Source organism: Esox lucius, chromosome 17, assembly GCF_011004845.1.
Source record: "Esox lucius isolate fEsoLuc1 chromosome 17, fEsoLuc1.pri, whole genome shotgun sequence".
Lineage (NCBI taxonomy): Eukaryota > Metazoa > Chordata > Actinopteri > Esociformes > Esocidae > Esox > Esox lucius.
Window position 1 is genome coordinate 32,711,534 of NC_047585.1, and position 22,512 is coordinate 32,734,045.

The window sequence follows — 22,512 nt, forward strand, 5'->3', positions numbered from 1 at the left end:
CACTCGGTGCTAGAATATCACCCCGTGGGGCATTATTGGCAAATCTACATTTAGCAAGCGAGTGTCCCTGACAAGTTGAGTGAATGACCAACAAAACCATGGACCTGTTAAATTGCAAAACCGTTAAGACAATGAGCAGCAATAACAAAGAGAGAGCCCCTTAACATGCACCCGACTGAGGAGGGAGGTTCTCCTCCACCTGACAGCAGAGCACGACATCCACACACTCACCAGAATACCAACCAGCTCCGATGCTCCAATAACAGCAGCAAGCTACCTCCTAGCATTCAGCAAATCAGCTCGGAGACGTGGATAAATGCCAGCAGACTATTGGCACTCGTATCATTCTTCATCCCAATGTACATTTCTCCATTCCGACAGCGGTGTTGTCAATGGCGAAAACCGTCACATAGAATCCGCTCAGTGTTTACGACTGGATGAATGCGTGAAAGAGGGGCTTGTCTCCAAGGCGACCGGACAGAGAGGGGATCCCCTCATTCGGTCTGACACAGCATATAGCCACCAAGCCCGTTACAGAGCCATCCGCCAAGTACTGCCACTGCTGGAGGAAGTAAGGAAACTGCCCACCATACCTGGCCGGGGTTCAGTCTCAACCCACCAGACAACCCAGCCATCACCTGTGACTGTAGCTTACCAAGCGGGAGAGCGGAGAGGTTCGGCTGACTGACGCAGCTCAAGGTACGGTACTTACTCAGACTTGGCCAGCGCTGTCAACGCCCTGCTGAAGAACCAGCCTAGAAAGGGCAGGTCCTGGCCCTGGAAGCCCGGCCACGCGGGGTCTCGCTGGGCATCCGCTTGCCGGGGCCGAGGCTTCTCCGGAGGCTCCTCGAAATTGGAGGTATCATCTTCGGCGCGAAGTGCTGGCACGAAGGGGGGGAGGGCTGCGGGAGGAGGGAAGGGAGAAAAGAACAAGAGAGGGAGAGAGTCGGAGAACAAGAGAGAGAGAAGACGTTGGAGGGAACAGATGAAAAACGGGGAAAAGATGGAAGAGAGCAGATGAGGCAGCCGACGCGGCTGTAGAGCAGCAACACACACACACACACACACACAGAGGGACATGTGCACAAAGGCGTGCGCGCACACACACACACACACACACACACACACACAGGGACACACACAAAGGCGCACACACACACAAAGGCGCACACACACACACACAAAGGCGCACACACACACACACAAAGGCACACACACACACAAAGGCACACACACACACAAAGGCACACACACACACAAAGGCACACACACACACACACACACACACACACAGGCACACACACACACAAAGGCACACACACACACAAAGGCACACACACACACAGCTCTCCCTCCCCCCTCCCGTTCATACATACTCTCTAGTGTCTCTCTCTCACTGCAGCAGCTCGGGCTAATCAGCTGGAGCCAGAGCTGCTAACACCGTCCAATAGCCCTGTAGCCTAGCGCTCGATCTCCTTTACTCCGCATTCTCTCAACCGGAAAGAAATATGGCACCATACATTAACACAACATACACACACCAATCACACAAGTGCGCATGCACGCACGCCCAGGCTGCACGTGTGAATTCCTTTTATTATTATTTTTTTTACTAATGCAAGGTGGGTCAAAACACATTGGTGAACTGTTGGAATTATAGAAATGGAATTACATGTCAGCCAAGTATAAAATGTAGAAGAGATACGTGGATTTCAAAGTAATGCATGCTTTTGTGATATGATTTCTGCGCATCGATAATGTGATTAAAATATGAATGACATTTTGCCCTAACACACACAGTGGTAGGCCAGATTTCCATGGACATTAATACAGCCTACGTGGATGAGGTTAGTCCTGAAGGAATGCTGACAGATAAACAAATTCCGCCTAACCATTAAAAAAAAATATGATTATGATCTTCAGAAGAGAGTAGAGAGGGTCAAAAGGTCCTTGGCACACAAATCACAGAGGGGCTGAAAATGTTCAACGACGCAGCCAGCAGGACCATTTCAACATCAGGGCTTGTCTGAGAGGACCTACACAAACATCTACAGTGGGGAGAACAAGTATTTGATACACTGCCGATTTTGCAGGTTTTCCCACTTACAAAGCATGTATAGGTCTATAATTTTTATCATAGTCTTCAACTGTGAGGGACAAAATCTAAAGCAAAAATCCAGAAAATCACATTGTATGATTTTTAAATAATTAATTAGCATTTTATGGCATGACATAAGTATTTGATCACCTACCAACCAGTAAGAATTCCGGCTCTCACAGACCTGTTAGTATTTCTATAAGAAGCCCTCTTGTTCTCTACTCATTACCTGTATTAACTGCACCTGTTTGAACTTGATACCTGTATAAAAGACACCGGTCCACACACTCAGTCAAACAGACCCCAACCTCTCCACAATGGCAAAGACCAGAGAGCTGTGTAAGAACATCAGGGATACAATTGTAGACCTGCACAAGGCTGGGATGGGCTACAGTTGGCGCAATTATTAGAAAATGGAAGAAGTTCAAGATGACGGTCAATCTCCCTCGGTCTGGGGCTCCATGCAAGATCTCACCTGGTGGGGCATCAATGATCATGAGGAAGGAGAGGGATCAGCCCAGAACTACATGGCAGGACCTGGTCAATGACCTGAAGGGAGCTGGGATCACAGTCTCAAAGAAAACCATTATTAACACACTACGCCGTCATGGATTAAAACCCTGCAGGGCACGCAAGGTCCCCCTGCTCAAGCCAGCACATGTCCAGGCCCGTCTGAAGTTTGCCAATGTCCATCTGGATTGGCAAACTTCTCTTTGAAGGGAGCTGAAAGTCCGTATTGCCCAGCTACAGTCCCGAAACCTGAAGGATCTGGAGAAGGTCTGTATGGAGGAGTGGGCCAAAATCCCTGCTGCAGTGTGTGCAAACCTGGTCAAGAACTACAGGAAACGTATGATCTCTGTAATTGCAAACAAAGGTTTCTGTACCAAATATTAAGTTGTGCTTTTATGATGTATCAAATACTTATGAGATGCAACAAAATGCAAATTAATTACTTAAAAATCATACAACGTGATTTTCTGGATTTTTGTTTTAGATTCCGTCACTCACAGTTGACAAACTGACTTCTACATGCTTTCTAAGTGGGAAAACCTGTAAAATCTGCAGTGTATCAAATACTTGTTCTCCCCACTGTATATCTAAATCCTCCAGAGCCAACAATTAGGCCATATCACCGTCCAACAGAGTAACCCTGATCGTATGACTCTAACACATACTGACCTTCATTTATTTATTTCCCATTTACCTTAAACGTTTCATGGCATTTCTAAATGTATTATTTTGTATGTGAGTGGGCCTTTTTGTCTTGTACTAGTTCCGTTTGCATGCAGCCTGCATTTTGATGAGGCTACACACAAGCATTCCACTATACCAGCGATAGCAACTGCTAAAATGCACCTGCTAAAATGTTGAAACGTGAAACACGTGCGCATGTTTGCGATGCAGATTGAGATTTATAATGTGTTTACATTTTTCATTGTGGGTAAAAAACATGTTTTGCTTTAGGAGGAATATTGACTTTTTTTTTTATTAAGAAAAGTACTGAAGGCAATAAAGGTAATGTTTATTTCAAGTCTTTGTGACAAAATCCAAGAGGAATGTCTGCATTTTGAGTGGATAATCGCTTTCATCTCCCCTTTTTGTTATAAAGATTTACTTCATCCTTCAATAATCAATTAAAATGGAGGAATTATATTTATATAAACAACGCCTGTCTGAGAGGCCCAGTGGACCAAAGTTGAATTAACTTCACCAAACAGAAGAACCATGTCTAAAAAAGGGAGGCCATACCTGAAGAAACACTTGTTTTAGTATTGCAAAACATTTAGCTACTTGTCCTGTGCCCTAATGAACACAGCCCTTTTCAGCTGGTAAGGGGCTCACCTTGTCTCAGGTTGTTCCAGTCCACACTAAGAAAGAAAGAGTGGCAGCGAAGCTCGTCGAACCCCAGCCTCTCCTGTGCTCCACAGAGTAAACTTTGTACTAGGTCTACAAAGTGTTTACTGGCCTTGGGCTCCTGGGGGAACTTCAGAAAACGCTGCGAGGAAACCATAGAACACAATGTCACATCATGTTTTTTAAACTTTGTGGAACCTGCAGTGGATATAAAAAGTCTACAGACCCCTGTTAAAATGCCAGGTTTTTGTGATGTAAAAGAATGAGACAAAGATGAATCATATCAGAACTTTTTCCACTTTTAATGTGACCTATACTGTGAACAATTCAATTGAAAAACCTGGTGGGCATAATTCCAAAAGCTATTTTTGGTGCAAGAACAACACTGCACATCACCCAAAGAACCATACCCACAGTGAAGCATGGTGGTGGCAGCATCATGCTTTTGGGCTGTTTTTCTTTAGCTGGAACCGGGGCCTTAGTCAGGGTGGAGGGAATTATGAACAGTTCCAAATACCAGGCAATTTTGGGACAAAACCTTCAGGCGTCCGTTAGAAAGCTGAAGAGGAAGTTCACCTTTCAGCACGACAACGACCCAAAGCACACATTCAAATTCACAAAAGCATGGCTTCACCAGAAGAAGATTAACGTTTTGGAATGGCCCAGATGGCCCAGCCAGAGCCCAGACCTGAATCCAATTGAACATCTGTGGGGTGATCTGAAGAGGTTATTGTAAGGTTTTTATTTTTCATTTTTCCCCCTCGAAGATTTCAGTTTGTTTTTCAAATGAATTGTTCACTTTATAGGTCACATTAAAGGTGGAAATAGTTCTGACATGATTTATCTTTGTCTTATTCTTTTACATCACAAGAACCTACATCACAAGAACCCCTTTAACAGGGGGTGTGTAGACTTTTTATATCCACTGTACATTCGTCAATAATTCCCAAATTATTTCATGACTACAGGAGTGTTTGTAAAACGGACAACTCAGTACCAGTCAAGCTGAACCAAGTGAGTGTCAGACAGAGTGAAAAAAGGGACGAACCTGGAAGTTGATGATATTGTGGGTGGTCTTGGTGGCGGTCCCTTCAGAGAAGGGACACTTCATGTAGATCATCTGGTAGGCAATGACCCCCAGCGACCACCAATCACACTCCAGGCCGTAGCTAGACGCCCCCAACACCTCAGGAGACAGGTAGTCCTGCGTCCCAGCTGGTACCCGGGAGGTAAACACCTGCAAAATGGCCATCAAAGTTATAGTCACCGCAGTCGTCTGCTCCACACGAATAAACATGATTATATCTATTTTACAACTCTATTACACAGTTGGCAAACATACCAGAACTACCGGCTGTTCTGAGGCTCACAATAACCCTGTTCTAAGATTGGATCATTCAAAATAAAGTGTTGTGTTCACCTTTTTATTAGCAGTGAGTTTGGCAGCAGAACCAAAGTCCGACAGCTTGATGTGTCCCGTGCGATCAATGAGCACATTCTCTGGTTTGACATCTCTGCAAAGGAGAAGAAATAAGAGATGGGATGAGTGAGAATGCAGGAGAAAGCAGACGGTAAAGGAGAACCCAGGAGAACAAGCCCCTGATTTCATTGGCCAAGCAGTGTACAAACTAGGGTTGGGCCATATGGCCAAAAACAGACCTCACGATATATTCAGGATTTTTCTTTAATACAATATTAATGAAGATATATTTATTTGTATATCCAAGTCGTAATTATAATGTTAATACATACTTAAATATATATATATATATTTATTTTTTTTTATCTGTCAAGCATTATAGCTATATCCCAAATGAAATATCCTTTCCTATTCTGAATAAATTATTAGCAAAAATTTGTATTAGACAACGTTATTCATTATTAATTTAGTTAAAAACAATTCAAGACATTTATTGGACTGTCACCCAGCCCCAATAAAAATACTTTGTATAACGCGTTAATTGTCATCTTAAGAAATAAATATTTTAAATAAAAGAGGGCACCTGTGAACAAAGCCCATCAGATGCACAGTGTGGATAGCCTCAACAAGTTCCGCCAGGTAAAACTGGGCCATGGCCTCATCAAACTGCTCCTCATATCTGTTCATCAGGGCCATGAGGTCACCGCCGGGAAGGTACTCCATCACCTATCAAAACACACAGACATGACATGAAGAAAAGAACATGTAACAGTCTGGCAAATCAATGGGGCTAAATGACTTGTAATGTATTTTGTGTTCATTCAAAACCAAGTAGAAACCCAGGCAGCAGGCCTGCAGAACATCCAGGCCACATGGTCCTTGGTCATTTAGAGGGCGCTTCTCTTCTGTGAGCACCCCCTTAAAACCCGGGACCATTTCTGCTACCTCAGCCTTCCCAGAATAGTGCAATCAATAATATTGGCTCTTAAAGCAACATTTTAAACATCAACAACATGGTCCCAAGTCCCGTTACCTAGTCCTACGCTGAGGTAGCGGTGTGGAAAGACGCAGAATGGCTTTGAGGGCACATCTCTGAGGACCCATGTCACAACTGACTCCCCTTGAGCCCGTTGACAGAAAACGAAGGTTGCAATTAAAACTGGACAAACCGAAATTGGGAGAAAAGGAGGTGAAATAAATCACACAATTTAAAACCCTAGATTTGACCCGGATCACATTCTCAACTACAGGCAAGTCTCTGGATGTTCCAGAGCAAGCACAGCAGAGATGGCCTGGGGCAGGGTCAACATGGACCTAATGACTGCTCACTGGGACCTCAGAACACCATTTGTCATTGTCAGCAGTTCCAACACAGGGAGTGATCCGTGAGATCGGAACCAGTCCAGGGCCGCGTCTGACAAGGCTTATCAGACGCTCTTGGACCCCATTTGTAACCATCAACCCTTGATCAGACACAGTTAGGGATTGACAGTGAGAAAATAACCTAGTAATGAAAATAATTATGAATAAATATTAAATCAATAAAACAACAACAACAACTGTCTGTTGTAATACAGGACAGCAGACATATTCCATGAAGATGGATTAGTGAGAGCTTAAAGATCCTTTAGATTCAGTGTCCAAACTCAAGCACACAAAAGATGGTGCTGGTGAGCATGGTGAAACCACACTGACCATGGAAATGTGACACAGAGTTGAGAGCACTAACATAAGGTTAAGAAAGCAGAAAACCGCTCTTATAAGCACAGCGAGATGGAAGAAGATTTTGAGATGAAGAAAATTGTCTGAACAAGCTGGGACGGTTCTGTGCCAGCGGGCACATAAATTTACATGACAACTTCCAAGAATGAATTTCACTGAAGAGAACATCATTGCCACATGGACTAAACTAATTTATGACAAGATTTCTCAGTGTGCTTGAAGCCAAAAAATTGTCAGGGAAAGTCAAGACTTCTCTTTCAACCTCCATTCCTGCTTTTGTAATAATTATTATCCCAGACTCCTGCACTCCCTTTACTTCCACTCTCCAGCTACTATAGAAAGATGCAGGAAAGGAGAAAATTCAAGGGTAAAATAACTGAACAAAGAGTGAGAAAAAAGTAGGAAAGAATAGAAGCCGGCTAGTAAAGGAAAGCCAGCTATGAAATGACAGGAAGGAAGCACGCACAACAAAGGGACCTACAAAAAGAGGACAGGGATCTAAGGATCTGGGAAAGCAGGAAAGGAAGCTCAGAAAGTAAGGAAGAAACTAAATGAGAAATAAGTAAAATGATTTAGAATTTAATTAGGAACCCAATTAGCTTGTGCCAAAAGTAGCAGCTGTTCTTTTTGGGGTCCAAAAAAAGAGAATAAGAGATCTAGGAAATTAAAGATAGAAAGAGGGGAAAGGAAACTAGAAATGGGACAAAGTAAGCTAGAGGTGTCACAGATTCAAAATTACAATATTGAGTTTCATTATTATTTTTTAAGTCTAAAAATGTAAAGATTTAACTGGTTTTGATGGGGAAAATATGTAAGAAAAAAACAACAACAATTCAAATATGTTGCTTGAATAAGTATTCAACCCATACACATACAGCCCCCGGAAAAAATATATTGACCACTACACCTTTTTCTTTTCTTTCCAAAAAAGTCGAAAGGAAGGTTTTTAGTAAGGAACAGAAGGGTTCAAATAAGAGTCCATTGCAAATTGAACACTTCTGTTCCTCACTCAAAACATCCTTTTCAACTTTTTTGGAAAGGAAAGAAAAAGGTGCAGTGGTCTCAATTTTTTCCAGAGCTGTATATTTGGTAGAGATACTGTAATAAATGAACCCATGATGCAACAGTACATTTCCACTAGAGGTAGTTGCCTAGCTCACTGGGCCACCAGAGGATTTGAACCCATGATGCAATAGTACATTTCCACTGGCCTAGCTCACTGGACTACAAGAGGATTTGAACCCATGATACAACAGTACTTTACCACTGGAGGCAGTGGCCTAGCCCACTGGACCACCAGAGGATTTGAACCCATGATGCAATAGTACATTTCCACTGACCTAGCTCACTGGACTACAAGAAGACTTGAACCCATGATGCAACAGTACATTTCCACTAGATTCAGTGGCCTAGCTCACTGGACCACCAGATGATTTGAACCCATGATGCAACAGTATTTTACCACTGGAGGCAGTGGCCTAGCCCACTGGACCACCAGAGGATTTGAACCCATGATGCAACAGTACTTTACCACTGGAGGCAGTGGCCTAGCCCACTGGACCACCAGAGGATTTGAACCCATGATGCAACAGTACATGGACAACCAGAGAGTCAACCAAAATGGATTTAATGGGCTTTTCAATCACTATCCTAAAGATAAGAGGGAGATAATTTTTTGTAAAATTAAAGGTAACAAAACATTTTTGTAGGCTTTATGTTTGTCAAAATATCATGTTCTAAAAAATCTGATCTTGAATGGTATACCATTCAATATGGGCAAAGAAATGTATGTTTGAAAGCAGAATAACAAGCGATTTAACGGAAATGACCATCAGAAAAGCTAGTGTGATTTCCTGAACCATCGAAGAGGCGAACTGTATGAACCTTATTTGGCTTCCTCCATATCTAAGTGAACATGTGCCAATATGTTTTTGAATTATGTATACCTGCTACCAACGTCACAAAAAACACAAGCATTTTCACTTTGTTACCAGATATTTTCTCTAGCAATCTGGAAATCTGTTTTGCCGGGTTGGCCTATAAGAAAAGCTATTAGCTAGCCATTTCAGACCAATTCTTTTGAATTGGGAAACCATGGTTTCTCAAATCTCTCCTCTGGCTTCCTCAGACATTTCAAAGGGTTGTTTCAATCCTTAAATGGCACACCTGATTCCATTAGTATACTTAAAATAGATCTTCAGACTAATTGAATCAGATTTGTCAGTTTAGGGTTCAAGGCAACATGTGAAGTCTTGAAAAGGCCCAAGGAGAGATCTGAGAAACCCTGGTATAAACAAATAGTTTTAGCAAGACTTCACAAGTATGACCCTGGGGAGATCTCACAGCTTTGTGCTATTTACACGTTGCTAATGAGAACATGTCAGATGACTACTGGATTCTAAATTTGATTTTGTGTCTCATATGAATCACCATACTGTTTGGTACTGGCCCCACTTAGGAATTGAACCCACAACAATGGCGTTACATGTGATATGCTCTATCAACTTAGCCGCATGGAATCCCATCTAAAATTGAGCCTCGACTATACCGCTAACTGACATGTTGGGATGCCCCAGAGGAGACGCAAATTGTCTAATATTGACTGGGGAGTGGGGAATTCGTCAGCTGCAGGGATTTCCTGGTCTCATGTCACACTACTGACTGCTTTAAGCAGATCGGACAACTGAGGTCATCTGGTGTGTGACCATGGCCTCAAGTGTTGATCCACATGACGTTGTGGATGGAAGAGCAGCTGGGGGATGGCTTGGCCCGGACGCTTACAAGGAAGAGTTGTCACAATCTTCAACTCTCCTAAATCTCTGTGGAGTCGCTGCGATGAGAGAGAGCGATAAATGCAAATGGATAGAATGAAACTGGGGAAAGGAGGTAAGAAAAAAAACACAGGGTAATTTCTTTAATATATATATCAATGTATATCTATGCTGAATAGGCCCAGATGGAGACAAGGGTCATTCTACACCCAGGATGAGCTCGCAATCCTGTGCTCGACATCAGTGTGTTGTGTACTGAAAAGTGGGCCTTTTAAGGCAACAGCAACCAGTCTGGGTTTTAAAAGTTCAGTTAGAAGCAGCATACAGCAGTGCATGAATGGTCGGGGAGACTAAATGAACAGCAACAGTCTAAAGACGTTACCTAGCAACAGGGTACTGAGAGACTTTGGAGCAGTCTGACACTTGGGTAGAGATGTATTTTTTGTATTTTCACTGGGCTCAGTATGGAAGTGTGGGCAGAGCAGAGTTGGGGGGGTGGGGGCTGGCTGAGCAGAAGCAGACATAGAAAAACATTTTATTCTAATTTGAGCAGCTCTGCTCCTTGACAGAATTTCTATCAGGCTGTAGTTCAGAGCAAATATGCATAACTCACTTGGCATAGTAGATATTCTACTCCCACTTAATTCCCAGGATAAAAAATACAGAGGGTTCCATTCACAGCTTGTTAACAATTGGAGAACGAAGCGCTGATGACATAACGAGACAGCTTTTTGGTTCAAAAACAACATTGGGCTTTAAAAACTGAATGACAGGTCGCAACATTTTAAGAGTAACGTGAAATGACTTAATGTTTATGTTGATACAAGAGGATATCTTAATGTGACTGTAATGCAATTCAATGTATTTTACTGTGCCATAGGGAGAACTGCCCCCCAAAAATTTATTTTCACAATGGTCTGCGCTGTGGCTCTGAAAACCACAGAACCGTGGCACAATCTCTTTTTTGCTTTGTAGAAATGTAGAAATATTATTTATACATTCTCACTGCCTACATTATTGCTGTTTATAACAAAAGGGATGGCAATGTCCATACCCTGAACACACTATGCATCAACAACATGTTCTGAAAATCCATAGTTTACGTATTTGGTGGACAGCCTGAAACAGATTGCTCCATGGTGCCATCTACTGGACATATGGTGTATTACAACGAAGAGGGAAAACCAGGTTAAAATGTAATCCTAAACGCCTCTGCTTAAATGCAAGAAAAGTCTGGAGGAACAACCTGTCAGATATGTAAAACAAATTGAAAATTGAAAAACCAGAACAATTTGGTGCGTAGGCAACGGCTGAACTGACATAAACTTGCTCCAAACCATTTGTTGCAAATACCATGCGTGCCTCAGTTGTAATTTGCCACAATTATTAATATTTTACTCTGTAAGATCACTCCAGAAACCAAGACCAATGAGGAAGACCTTACTATTTAAGGGAATTCCAGCCACAAAGACCAATTTGAAATCACTGGCATCAAGGTTTGTCTGCGCTGGGGTCATTATTGAAAGAGATAAAAAGGGGAAAACCTAGTTAGGAATATTGCATACCAAACAGGGATCTATTGGACAAAGCACAATGATTTAATGATGCTAATAGGTCCCAGGCCAGAGGAAAACAAACCATGTAAGGCCTCTAAATCTGTACTGTAGATTTATTACAGTGAACTGTAAGGCAAAACTGATTCACTTTCCATTTCTAAAACAGAGTGGACACTCACGCTCCTTTCTTATTTCATTGTTTTTGAAACTTTCAGTGACAGTAGGAATCAGAGAGAGATACAGTGGGGAGAACAAGTATTTGATACAATGCCGATTTTCCCACTTACAAAGCATCTAGAACTGCAAAATCAGCAGTGTATCAAATACTTGTTCTCCCCACTGTAGGTGAAAGGTGGAGATGGGTTTTGAACCCTGGTCTGTGGCAGGGGGTGCATATGTATGTATACAATATGGAGGCAGGACTGTTACCACTGGATCCACATGGCAAAACAAATTTTTTAAAACCCTATCCTACTCTGAGATGCTTGATGTATACCAGTCCCAGATCTTAACAAAATGCATCTGCAAAAGAAATAGATGATAGACCATGGCAGTCATGTTTCGTGATGGCCTAAGAGCAAATCTAAAGATTTCAACCAACTGTGTTCAAACCACAAGGTGCATACAACTAGTCAGCTTATAGAGGCCAGGAGAAAAAAAACTTTGCTTAGAAAGTCCCTGAAAGGAATTCTGGAAAAGGGTACTGTGGACAGATAGGACAAATATTACCAGTGCCAGTGAATGCAAGAGGTAAGAGTGAAGGCAAAAAAACGAACTGATCCACATCCTATAATCCATCTGAAAAATATAGTGAAGGAGGTGTTAGGGCCTGGGCATGTTTAGCTGACACTGAAACATTTCTTAATGGTCATCATCTACAGCAACAGTATTAATTCTGTGTAGAAAAAAGAAAATCTATTCAAGCAAATTGCTCCAAACTTATTGGACAGCGCTTCATCACAAAGCAAAACGATGACCACAAACATGCTAGGGAGTCGTTCTTGATAGTCCAAGTTCATTTTGAGATTTAAATCCTACTGAATACCCTTTTTATTTCATGAAGATGAGACTTAAGCCAAAAAACATCTCAAAACAAACAACCTTGAAGATAGCTGCAGTAGAGGCAATTAGTCACAAAATTCAGGCAATTATTTTATGCAAAGGATACGATACCCAACACTAAATATGACTCACAATGCTTTTGGTTCATAGGCGTACAGATTTAGAATTGACTCCAAACGTTTGAACAGTAGCGTATACACAAATAAAATCCATTTGTTTTGGAGTATAGAGCCAAAGAAAAAGAAAATGCTAAATCCGTACAAAGAGCACTTTAAGGCATATCAATTTTACTTTCAAAAAAGTGCAAAAACTGTTACCAAGTAGATGTTGTCCTGGTCTTGGAAGGCATAGTGGAGACGCGGGATCCAAGGGCTGGAGCTCACAGTCATTATCCTCCTCTCCTCCATATAGGCCACCTAAGGGAGGAACACAATGTCAGTTACACAGGAATAGAATGAATGTCCCTGGTAACTACAGTACATTTCAGGAAATCCAAAACCATTAGCATTTCCCAAAAATATACAAATGTCTCCAAATTGATTGATAAAGCAAAAAAATTTTTTTTTGTTAAACACAGCTACAGTAGCTATAATAATAAAAAAATAGTGGAATATATTGTCGATGGGAATAAATAAAATGTACACATTTCTGAAATTATAAATGCATTTCGCAAACATTGTGTCAATTATTGGAACCCTTTTTTTTAAGAACTTCATGCACCCTCTCCTTAAAGGAATGGCACCAAGCCTTTTTTCTATACTTTATGAGATAGGAAAACACATTCCTGGAGTATCCTTCCATACAGAATCTTTACAGATCTTTGACATTCTTTTGTCTATGCTTTTGGACCGCCCTTTCCAAACTACAAGCTTTCAAAGAGATACAAATCTGGAGACTAAGATGGTCATTACAAAACGTTGATTTTATGGTCAATTAATACATTCTGGATGAATGGTCAACAACTATTGCCCTCTTCATTTTTGAGTTACTCTCAACACCTGATTTTTTTTTTCTCCAAATACAACATTTGTTATTAAGGGTGCAAAGAGGTACAATCATTTTCCAGACATGGCACTCATTTCTATTTACATAGAATGTTTCCATACTCTCTCTTTAACACAGAGGCATTACTAAGTGAAAATATTATGAATTCAATGGAAGTTAGGAAAATGGCATCTTACATTGTCTTGAGAGCGCAGCAAAGCCTTCTCCATCACCTTCAAGGCACACACGTCTCCCGTGGATCTCTCTCGGACCACCTGTACATCAGCAAAACGGCCACGACCCACCAACTCGCACTTCTCAAAGTCCCGTAACCCTGGCTGCAACTCATGTACCTCTGACACCACCTCAGAGACTGAGTGTCAAACACACATGCATACACACATATAGCTCAACACTAGCATGACGTTCGATAGCATTCTGAACACACTGCAAACACACTAGTGGTGAAGAGTGGACGCAAGCCTATGAAAAGCTTACACTTGTTGACAAAGTTGGCCACGTATTCTATCTTCATCAGGTCTGGGGAAGAGCACTCCTCGTACAGAAGGAGGAGAGCATCCAAAAGCTCCTCCCGTGTTAAACTAGGCCCTCCCTGTTGGCCATGGATGTTGATCTTTCCCTAGAGTGAATGAAGAGCAACTGAGGGATACTGTACTTTCACTGTTATCAACTCAGTGAAGCGTAACACTGGTAGCTCTGGTCCAGGGCATTAGCCCAACTGAACAAAAGTGTGTCTGGTCCATAGGTAGCTCTCTGCAGCAATATTCACCTGCAGCAGTTGGTTGAGGCGGGAGCAGCGAATGGTGATGGGATCCAAAGATGACGGATCCTTCACATTTCCTTGATATTTGAACTTCAACATATCAACACTGGGACTCTTTCCTAAAACAATAGTTAGACAGCAACAGCCAAGTCAAATATATAAAAATACCCTTCCCCTTTATGTACACAACCTCGCTCTCCCCACGTAATATGACCTCACAAACGACGATGATCACAAATAAGGATAACTATAACAACACTGTGTTTAGAAACGTGGACTTGATTTGACCAAAGTCAGTGAAACTCAGGGCTATTTGAGAATTTGTCACACAACTGATAATGTTCAATTAATTAAAACTTTGTACGGCAAAAAAGCACAATCCACAGTCATATCGACAACCATCTACCATAAGACTCAAATCTTTCTGGACGGCGGAAACTGACGATGGGAGTCAATATACAGCCAAAAAGTAGTTAAACATATATTTCTAGTAGCTTATCCATTGTCAGTATTGTCAACAACAAACGTTACGTATGATTTGATATGAGTAAGCTATTCCGGTAGCAATGCTGCCTTTCTTTCGATCGTATTGCACGTTCTTTCTGCAATAGGTCTTGGGGAACGCAAACGACATGTATCTGTTGCTGGAAAGGAGCATCGTTAAAACCTTATTTTCATAAAAAAACAAGTGGTTTAAGTTTCATCGCTGACTATAAGGAAACGAAAGCCCTGGATATAGTTTTTTTTTTATCGAAAAAAAGACAAGCAAGCAAACCAACAGGGATTCAGTATTAATGAACTCGGAAAGCTAATACGTACCTGTAATTATACAAAAATAAAACGTGTAGTATTACTACAAATTCGCTAACCGCCAAAAATCTTAATAAAAACAAAACATTACAGAATCTTCCTGCTGTCTGACAACCTTCGGTTGATTTTACTTCCGGTCACTTTCGAAATTTGCGCGTTTACTGTACGCGTCATTACGTCATTGCAGCACGTTGCTTGTTCAGATTGAGTTGTGACGACTCCTGGTGAATCGGCTGATCAAGGAATTTCTCACATAATTTACATTTCCTGTAACTCCTGTCCCATGCAGGAACCCCTATTTCCTCTTCCTTGTTACTTGAACCATTTAGTATTACAGAAAGAAAAATATGTTTTACTGTTAATTTAAATTAGAATCTGTACTACCCAGCTGATCATTATGGTAAATCTTTAATGCAAATACATTCTTATTTACAGTTGTTGCAAAGCAAAAACACAGTACATGAGTATAATCCAACTTCCAACCATTTAAATAGATTTTTTTTGCAAATGTGTAACATATACACTTTAGTAGTGCATTATAATCAGGGGTTAAATTGGGATTTGTGAAGTAGAGGAGCCGTATTTTCTACTTTCCAGTTATATCCAACATTTTTAATTGCTGGCTAGTGGAAGCACAGAAAGATTTCAAACATGAAATACATTCATCTTAATGTTAATCTTTATGTTATATATATTGTTAATCTTTATGTTATATATTATTATTATTATCTATTATTATCTTTTTTATGTTACATATCAACCCCAGCTATTACCAGAAATAATAACAATTAACTGAACTATAGACAATCTTTTCATAGAATCTCCAAATTCTTCAAGAGCAAAAGAAGGAATGAGTAATAATCTAGCTTCAATAATCTAACCCTAACCCTAACAACTAAATTGCTAGATATTTATCGTTGTTGTGGAATGTTATAGGTTCACAGAAAAGTTGATCAATTAAATCAAAACAAAATTCTCCTCAATTAAGATGTGTGTATAGTCTCTATGGACTGTACTAACATCCATGGTTTAAATGTGCTCCTCACCATCAACAAAGTTGTTAAAATCCTTATATTCCCAGGGAGTGTGACTAAGAAAACAGAGCCATCCACATTTTCTAATTAAGTCATCTGCACTCACAAAGTTTGAAAAAAGGATGGATTTGCTAATATATAGCTGCTTTAGGTACAATACTGCTCAGGTTCTATTTAATTAAATGTTATGTTTCTTATAACATTGAGTTTTGTAGCATCTGGAGGAAAAAACGATTTTGTCATCAATAAAATGAAGTACATTTACAAAAAACATGTGTCTTGTCAACAAAGGCATTGTGTATAATCTCTGTGGACTGTACTAACCATTTGGTGTTTTGAATTTTTTCCTCCCTATCCACAAAGTTATTAAGTAGCTAATATCTAGCTATTTCAGTTGTGATTGAAGCTAATGCTTAGGCTGCCATTGCAACTATATAACTTAACCATAGAAGTGTTCATACTTTAGCATTGAAAACTATTTTTCTATTACAAGTGTACACTTTTTTACTGTAGGCTTATATTTCATAGGCATTGTATAATGAAGACAAGAAAATCAAAGGCTTGATATTTATTCACAAGATACAGATTCAGAAAATTTATAGAAAGATCACTCAACTTTCTAGTGAGCCAACACTCAACATCATTATGTGGTAGCAGTAACATCACATTAACCTCATTGTCTTCCTTCAGTTTTATTTATTTATTGCAAGATGTTTATCTAGTTTTGATGTTTTTTGTGTTAATATATAGACATTTTGTCTTTCTGGACAAAAATAAGTAGTGTTTGTAAAAATATTTAATGACAAAAGTACAGATACTTCCTGACAATAAGTTTTCATTGGAATGTTAACTTCAGTAAGTAGATATTTTGTTGCATGGTATTGTGATTGCATTCAATTAAAAGCAATATACTTTTAGAAGAGTTTTCATTACATTGAAGTGATTTAGCAAACACTCGAATGTAGAGCGATTTACAGTAAGTAATAAATACATTTGGAGTTCTGCATGGCTGCATGTAGTGGTTATAATTTAGCAATCGGTGAGAATAAAATCCCAATTTTTTTTTTTGCAAATCTAACTTAAAACAGCACTGTATTAGTTGGAGGTCATGAAAATAAATAATAGAATCTATTCCAAATATGCATATTTTTCTGGAACTAATTTGTTCTGGGGTTGCATCCAAATCCCAAGACCTCAAATAATTGTGGACACTTGAGTTTTTGCTGCGCTCTCAAGACACAGCTAAAATAATATTGACTTTGAACCTTCCAGCTGTCTGCTTGACTCTTTTCCTTCTGGATGGATAAGTAAAGTTGAAGGGTCAACTACTGAAGGACCTATTTCATCTGCATGGCCCTTAGATGTTAAAAATAATACGTGGCACCCTTTACTCCAGATATGTAGAGAACAAAGACAAAAATCAGAGTTTCTTAAAAAAAAAGCCAAACATTAACTATGAAATATGAATGTCAATCAGCCAGTACTGAATTTCCCATTCCCCTAAATATGTTTAGAAAAATATTTTTCTCAGCAACTTTAGGAACCACTTGCTTTCACTAATAATGTTTCCCAGGGGCTTCAATTTTGGGGGACACCCCACCCCCGATATTACAGACAGGTCAATTTGAGCCACCTGGAAAAGTGTGAAAATCATATGACCCTTTAACCCTGACCCCACAATATGCAATACAAACCTATTGCCCTAATTGCTGCCTCTTTCACTAGCAATTTTCTCTGCTATGCAGATGGCACAGAGCTGTTTCAATGAAACATGGTGATGTCCCCAAATTGCCTATCCTGGAAGCTTGTGTTTCAGACATCTGGAAGTGGATATTACATTTGTTTTTAACATAGAAAAGACAGAGGTAAGTTTTAGGTCTCAACAAAGACATCCTGTTGGATCTGATAACTAATATTACTTAGAAACATTTTGTCCAATTATTCAGAATAGCTCATCAACACTTTTGTTACCAATAAACCTAGTGCTAAATATGGGTACTAGAATGTTAATTAGAAGCAACTACATACTCCATACTCTTCCTAGAATTTGTAAACAAACTGCTGGCGGCAGGGCTTTCTCATACAGAACTTCATTATCATTGTGGAATGAGCTGCTGTTCCATGTGAGAGACATAGACTCAGTCTCAACTTTTAAATCTTTACTGAAGACTTATCTTTTCAATCGGTGGAACAGCATTCTGCTGTCTTTACCTTGCGGGTTCCCCTCTCTTTACTGGAATAATTTCTTGAATGCTTTTTACAGGGGCTGAGTCACTGGGTTACTGTTAACACATGTCAACCCTTAGGGGGTGTCAGGCTTTTTAGCTTTACTCAAGATGCAGCCTTAAAAAGTCAGCCTTAAAAGGTCTTATAATCTCCATCCGGCACAGCCAGAAGTGGACTGACCACTCCTCAGAGTCTGGCTCCTCCCCCCGGCACAGCCAGAAGAGGACTGGTCACCCCACAGAGTCTGGCTCCTCCCCTCGGCACAGCCAGAAGTGGACTGACCACCCCTCAGAGTCTGGCTCCTCCCCCCGGCACAGCCAGAAGTGGACTGGTCACCCCTCAGAGTCTGGCTCCTCCCCCCCGGCACAGCCAGAAGAGGACTGGTCACCCCACAGAGTCTGGCTCCTCCCCCCAGCACAGCCAGAAGTGGACTGACCACCCCTCAGAGTCTGGCTCCTCCCCCCAGCACAGCCAGAAGTGGACTGGTCACCCCTCAGAGTCTGGCTCCTCCCCCCAGGCACAGCCAGAAGTGGACTGGCCACTCGTCAGAGCCTGGCTCCTGTCCAGGTTTTCTCAAACCTTTCATAGCCACTTTGCGAGAACATCCAATATCTTGCTTTCTGAGGGTCAATCTAGCTAGTATTTATTACTACTTCATATGTTACAATAACAATTTCAGTCGGATAAGCACCGTGGACTGCACTCTTCAATGAAACCCCACCCTTGCTTGTGGATAGATTCAAATATTGCTTGGATGAAGAGTGGGTGGAGTCACACAATAAGGAGAAGTCTGTAACCATTAAAAAATATATATCTGTGTTAATTTTACCGATGTTGTGGTCACAAGCGAGTGAGCTTGCACACATTTTTTACAAGAATGTAAGCAATAAGGAATTATTGAATAAACTTAAAAGTGATTAAAAGGGATTATAATTACCCTCACCAGATTCAAACCCAGGTCTTACACACTGAGAGGCAGTGTCTTTAACCACTACACCATGGGGCTATACTTTCGCCCAGTCGCTAGACACAATTAAGCATTGTGTTAAATTGACTAACGTTTCTTATTAAGTTTATCTAAACCACGAATAGCATCTATGAACTGTGTGGCTTTTGCCACTGGCAGTTTTAACAGCTTATTAGCCAGTAATAGGCTTACTAGTATCAAACTTACTAATAGATAGTCATAAGAATTTAGTGATAACTAGCGAGACTGAAGATGAGCTGTGTACTGCCAAAGTGATTTCATGTCATGACACAAAAAAGCCTATATTACCCCAAAAACCATGCATGGATGAGTACTTCGAAAATCCACCAGAAATAGTCGCAATACTGTATAACCGTGAAAAGTGTTTGTTTAGGCTTACTATAACGTAGCTACTGAAGATTGTAGCAAGCAAAGTTTTTGTCTATCCTGATCCAAAAAGCATGCACAGATGCGTTCTTTGAAAATCCACCAGAAATAGTCACAATATATACGTAAACAGTTTTATTTTACACTATAACGTAGCTCTTGAAGGTTGTAGCCAGCAAAGTTTCAGTCTATCCAGAACAAATGCTAATGCATAATTTGTTTTGACTGTGATAAGATTCAAACGTGGAACCTACTGTCTGCAGATCCGCTTCCCTAACCAGTATGCTATTTAAGGGATTAGTCAGTCAGTCAGTCAGTCACTCACTCACTCACTCACTCACTCACTCAGTAAGAGACATTCGCTCTTCTTGGCCGGTTCCACTTACGCGGTCCGGCAAAAAAGAGGGCAGTTTATTCAATTGTATAAATTAATATTGTCAGTATAGTATAAAACAGTTTCCAAGATAGCATTTCAATAAAAAATAAGTGTGATTTGAACATTGGGTTGCGACAGAGTACCTGCTTCAATTTCATTTCAAAGGAAAAACCATAACCAGAAACATAATTAATATCAAAGTTGCTTTATTTATAATATATAGCCTTATATATTATACAACCCGGTTTCCAAAAAAATTGGGATGCTGCATAAAATGCAAACAAAAACAGAAAGAAATGATTTGGAAATCATTTATCCCTGTTTTTAATTGAAAATAGTACAAAGACAACGTATCAAATGTTGAAACTGAGACATTTTATTGTTTTTGGAAAAAGGACTGGGGAATGTAACCTCTTCTTTTAACAATACTCTGTGAGCGTTTGGGAACAGAGCAGACCAATTGCTGTAGTTTTGAAAGTGAAATGTATTCTCATTCTTGCTTGATATAGGATTGCAGCTGCTCAACAGTGTGATAAGTACAGAATGTGGTTTGGCATTGTCCTGCTGAAATAAGCAAGGCCTTCCCTGAAGAAGGCGTTGTCTGGATGGCAGCATGTGTTGCTCCAAAACCTGCATATATTGTTCAGCATTAATGGTGCCTTCACAGATGTGCAAGTCACCCATGTCATGTGCACTAATGGTCCATACCATCACCGACTCTGGGTTTTGAACTGTGCGCTGATAAGAAGAGATTTCTCCGGATTCTCTGAATCTTTTAATGATTTTATATACTGTAGATGGTCAGATCCCCAAACTCTTTGCAATTTTACATTGAGAAATGTTTTCTTAAATTGTTGCACTATTTGTCTGTGCACTCTTTCACAGAGTGGTGAACCCCTCCCCATCCTCACTTCTGACAGACTCATCCTGACCTGTTGCCAACTGACCTAATTTGTGGTGTGATATTCCACCAGGTTTAGTTTTTAACATTACACAACCTTTTCAGTGTTTTGTTGCCTCTTACCCAACTTTTTTGAAACGTGTTGGGGGCATAAAATTCAAAGTGGGCATATGTTTTTCAAGAAACATTGAAGTCATTTAGCAGGCGCCCTTATCCAGAACAACTTACAATAAGTGCATTCTTCTTAAGGTGTCTTAGAAAATCAACATCTGACAATCATAGTTACACTTTCCTCCATTGAAGACATTAGTTGGCAAATTGTGTGCCAGTGAAATCAAAGTTCAGTGAATTTCTATTTTATTTCATGTAGTGGGTGTGGGATGGATAGGTTAATTAAGATTACATTCCTCTTTGATGAGTTTCACCTGTGAGGGTTGGGTGGCCAAAATAAATGTGGCGTGCATGGGAAGTGTTGTAGGGTTTAAACACAGCCTACAGGAAGGGAGGTGCAGTTCCCTTTGCTGCTCCATAGGCAACATTTGACATGTTGTCTTGGTATTATTTTTATTAGCACATTATTGCATTCTGTTTTTATTACCTTTGTTTGCCGCGTTGTATGTATTTACAAACAGGGTTGTAAATACATATTATATATTCATAATACACTGCTCAATAAAATGTAGGGAACACGTAACTATCACAGTATAACACCAAGTCAATTAAACTTCAGGGATATCAATCTGTCCAGTTAGAAAGCATAAGCGATTGTCAATCATTGTCACCAATTTTGGTGCAAATGAAAGTGACAACAGTTGCACTGGAGAGGCAACAGCATGATAACCTCCAAAAAGGGAATGGTTTTGCATGTGGGGGCCAAAGACAATTGTTCTCTCCTTATCCTTCCTGACTGATTCTTCTCTAGTTTTTTCTAGTGTCTAGTGTCCACTACTGGTACCATGAGGCTGTTCCTGCAGCCCTTTCAGGTTGCACAGGCAGTCCAGCTCCTCCAGGATGGCACATCCCAGATGGCACATCCATTTGTGAAAAATAATTGCTGTGTCTCTCAGTACAGTCTGAAGAGCATGGAGGAGATACCAGGAGATGGGCTATTACACAAGAGGAGCTGGACAGGTCCGTAGAAGGGCATCAACCCAACAGCAGGACCGGTATCTGCTCCTTTGTGGAGGAACACAGCCAGATCCCTAGAAAATGACCTCCAAAAGACCAAACTGTCAGAAACAGACTCCATGAGGGTGGCATGAGGGCCTGATGTCCTTTGGTGGGACCTGTGCTCACAGCCCAGCACTGTGCAGCTCGATTGGCATTCACCAGAGAACACTAGAATTGGCAGGTCTGACATTGGCTCCCTGTTCTCTTCACAGATGAGAGCAGATTCACACTGAGCACATGTGACAGATGTGAAAGAGTCTGGAGACTTCATGGTGAACGTTATGCTGCCTGCAACATCATCCAGCATGACCGGTTTGGCGGTGGGTGAATGATGGTTGTTAAGTCATTTTGTTCTCACCAAATTACACAATGTGTAGTAAAGATTTTGAT

At 40.6% G+C, this 22,512-nt stretch overlaps 1 protein-coding gene across 5 annotated transcripts in view; it reads right to left on the reverse strand.

Moving 5' to 3' along the window:
- cita (citron rho-interacting serine/threonine kinase a) overlaps positions 1–15,201 on the reverse strand; it is a 56,773-nt gene extending 41,572 nt beyond the window's left edge. For 4 of the 5 annotated variants that reach the window (XM_013138262.3, XM_013138261.3, XM_020055739.2 and 1 more), the window contains exons 1-10: positions 15,071–15,201; positions 14,258–14,370; positions 13,966–14,107; positions 13,665–13,840; positions 12,801–12,899; positions 5,956–6,098; positions 5,373–5,466; positions 5,001–5,189; positions 3,941–4,094; positions 713–902 (exon numbers count right to left, since the gene is read on the reverse strand). In XM_013138262.3, the coding sequence (XP_012993716.1) occupies positions 713–902; positions 3,941–4,094; positions 5,001–5,189; positions 5,373–5,466; positions 5,956–6,098; positions 12,801–12,899; positions 13,665–13,840; positions 13,966–14,107; positions 14,258–14,350 (1,280 nt within the window). In that variant the 5' untranslated portion in view covers positions 14,351–14,370; positions 15,071–15,201. Of the gene's footprint in view, positions 1–231; positions 305–712; positions 903–3,940; positions 4,095–5,000; positions 5,190–5,372; positions 5,467–5,955; positions 6,099–12,800; positions 12,900–13,664; positions 13,841–13,965; positions 14,108–14,257; positions 14,371–15,070 lie in introns of those variants that run through there. The other variant, XM_020055740.2, reaches the window with a different exon arrangement.
- Between the last annotated feature and the right edge of the window lie 7,311 nt (positions 15,202–22,512).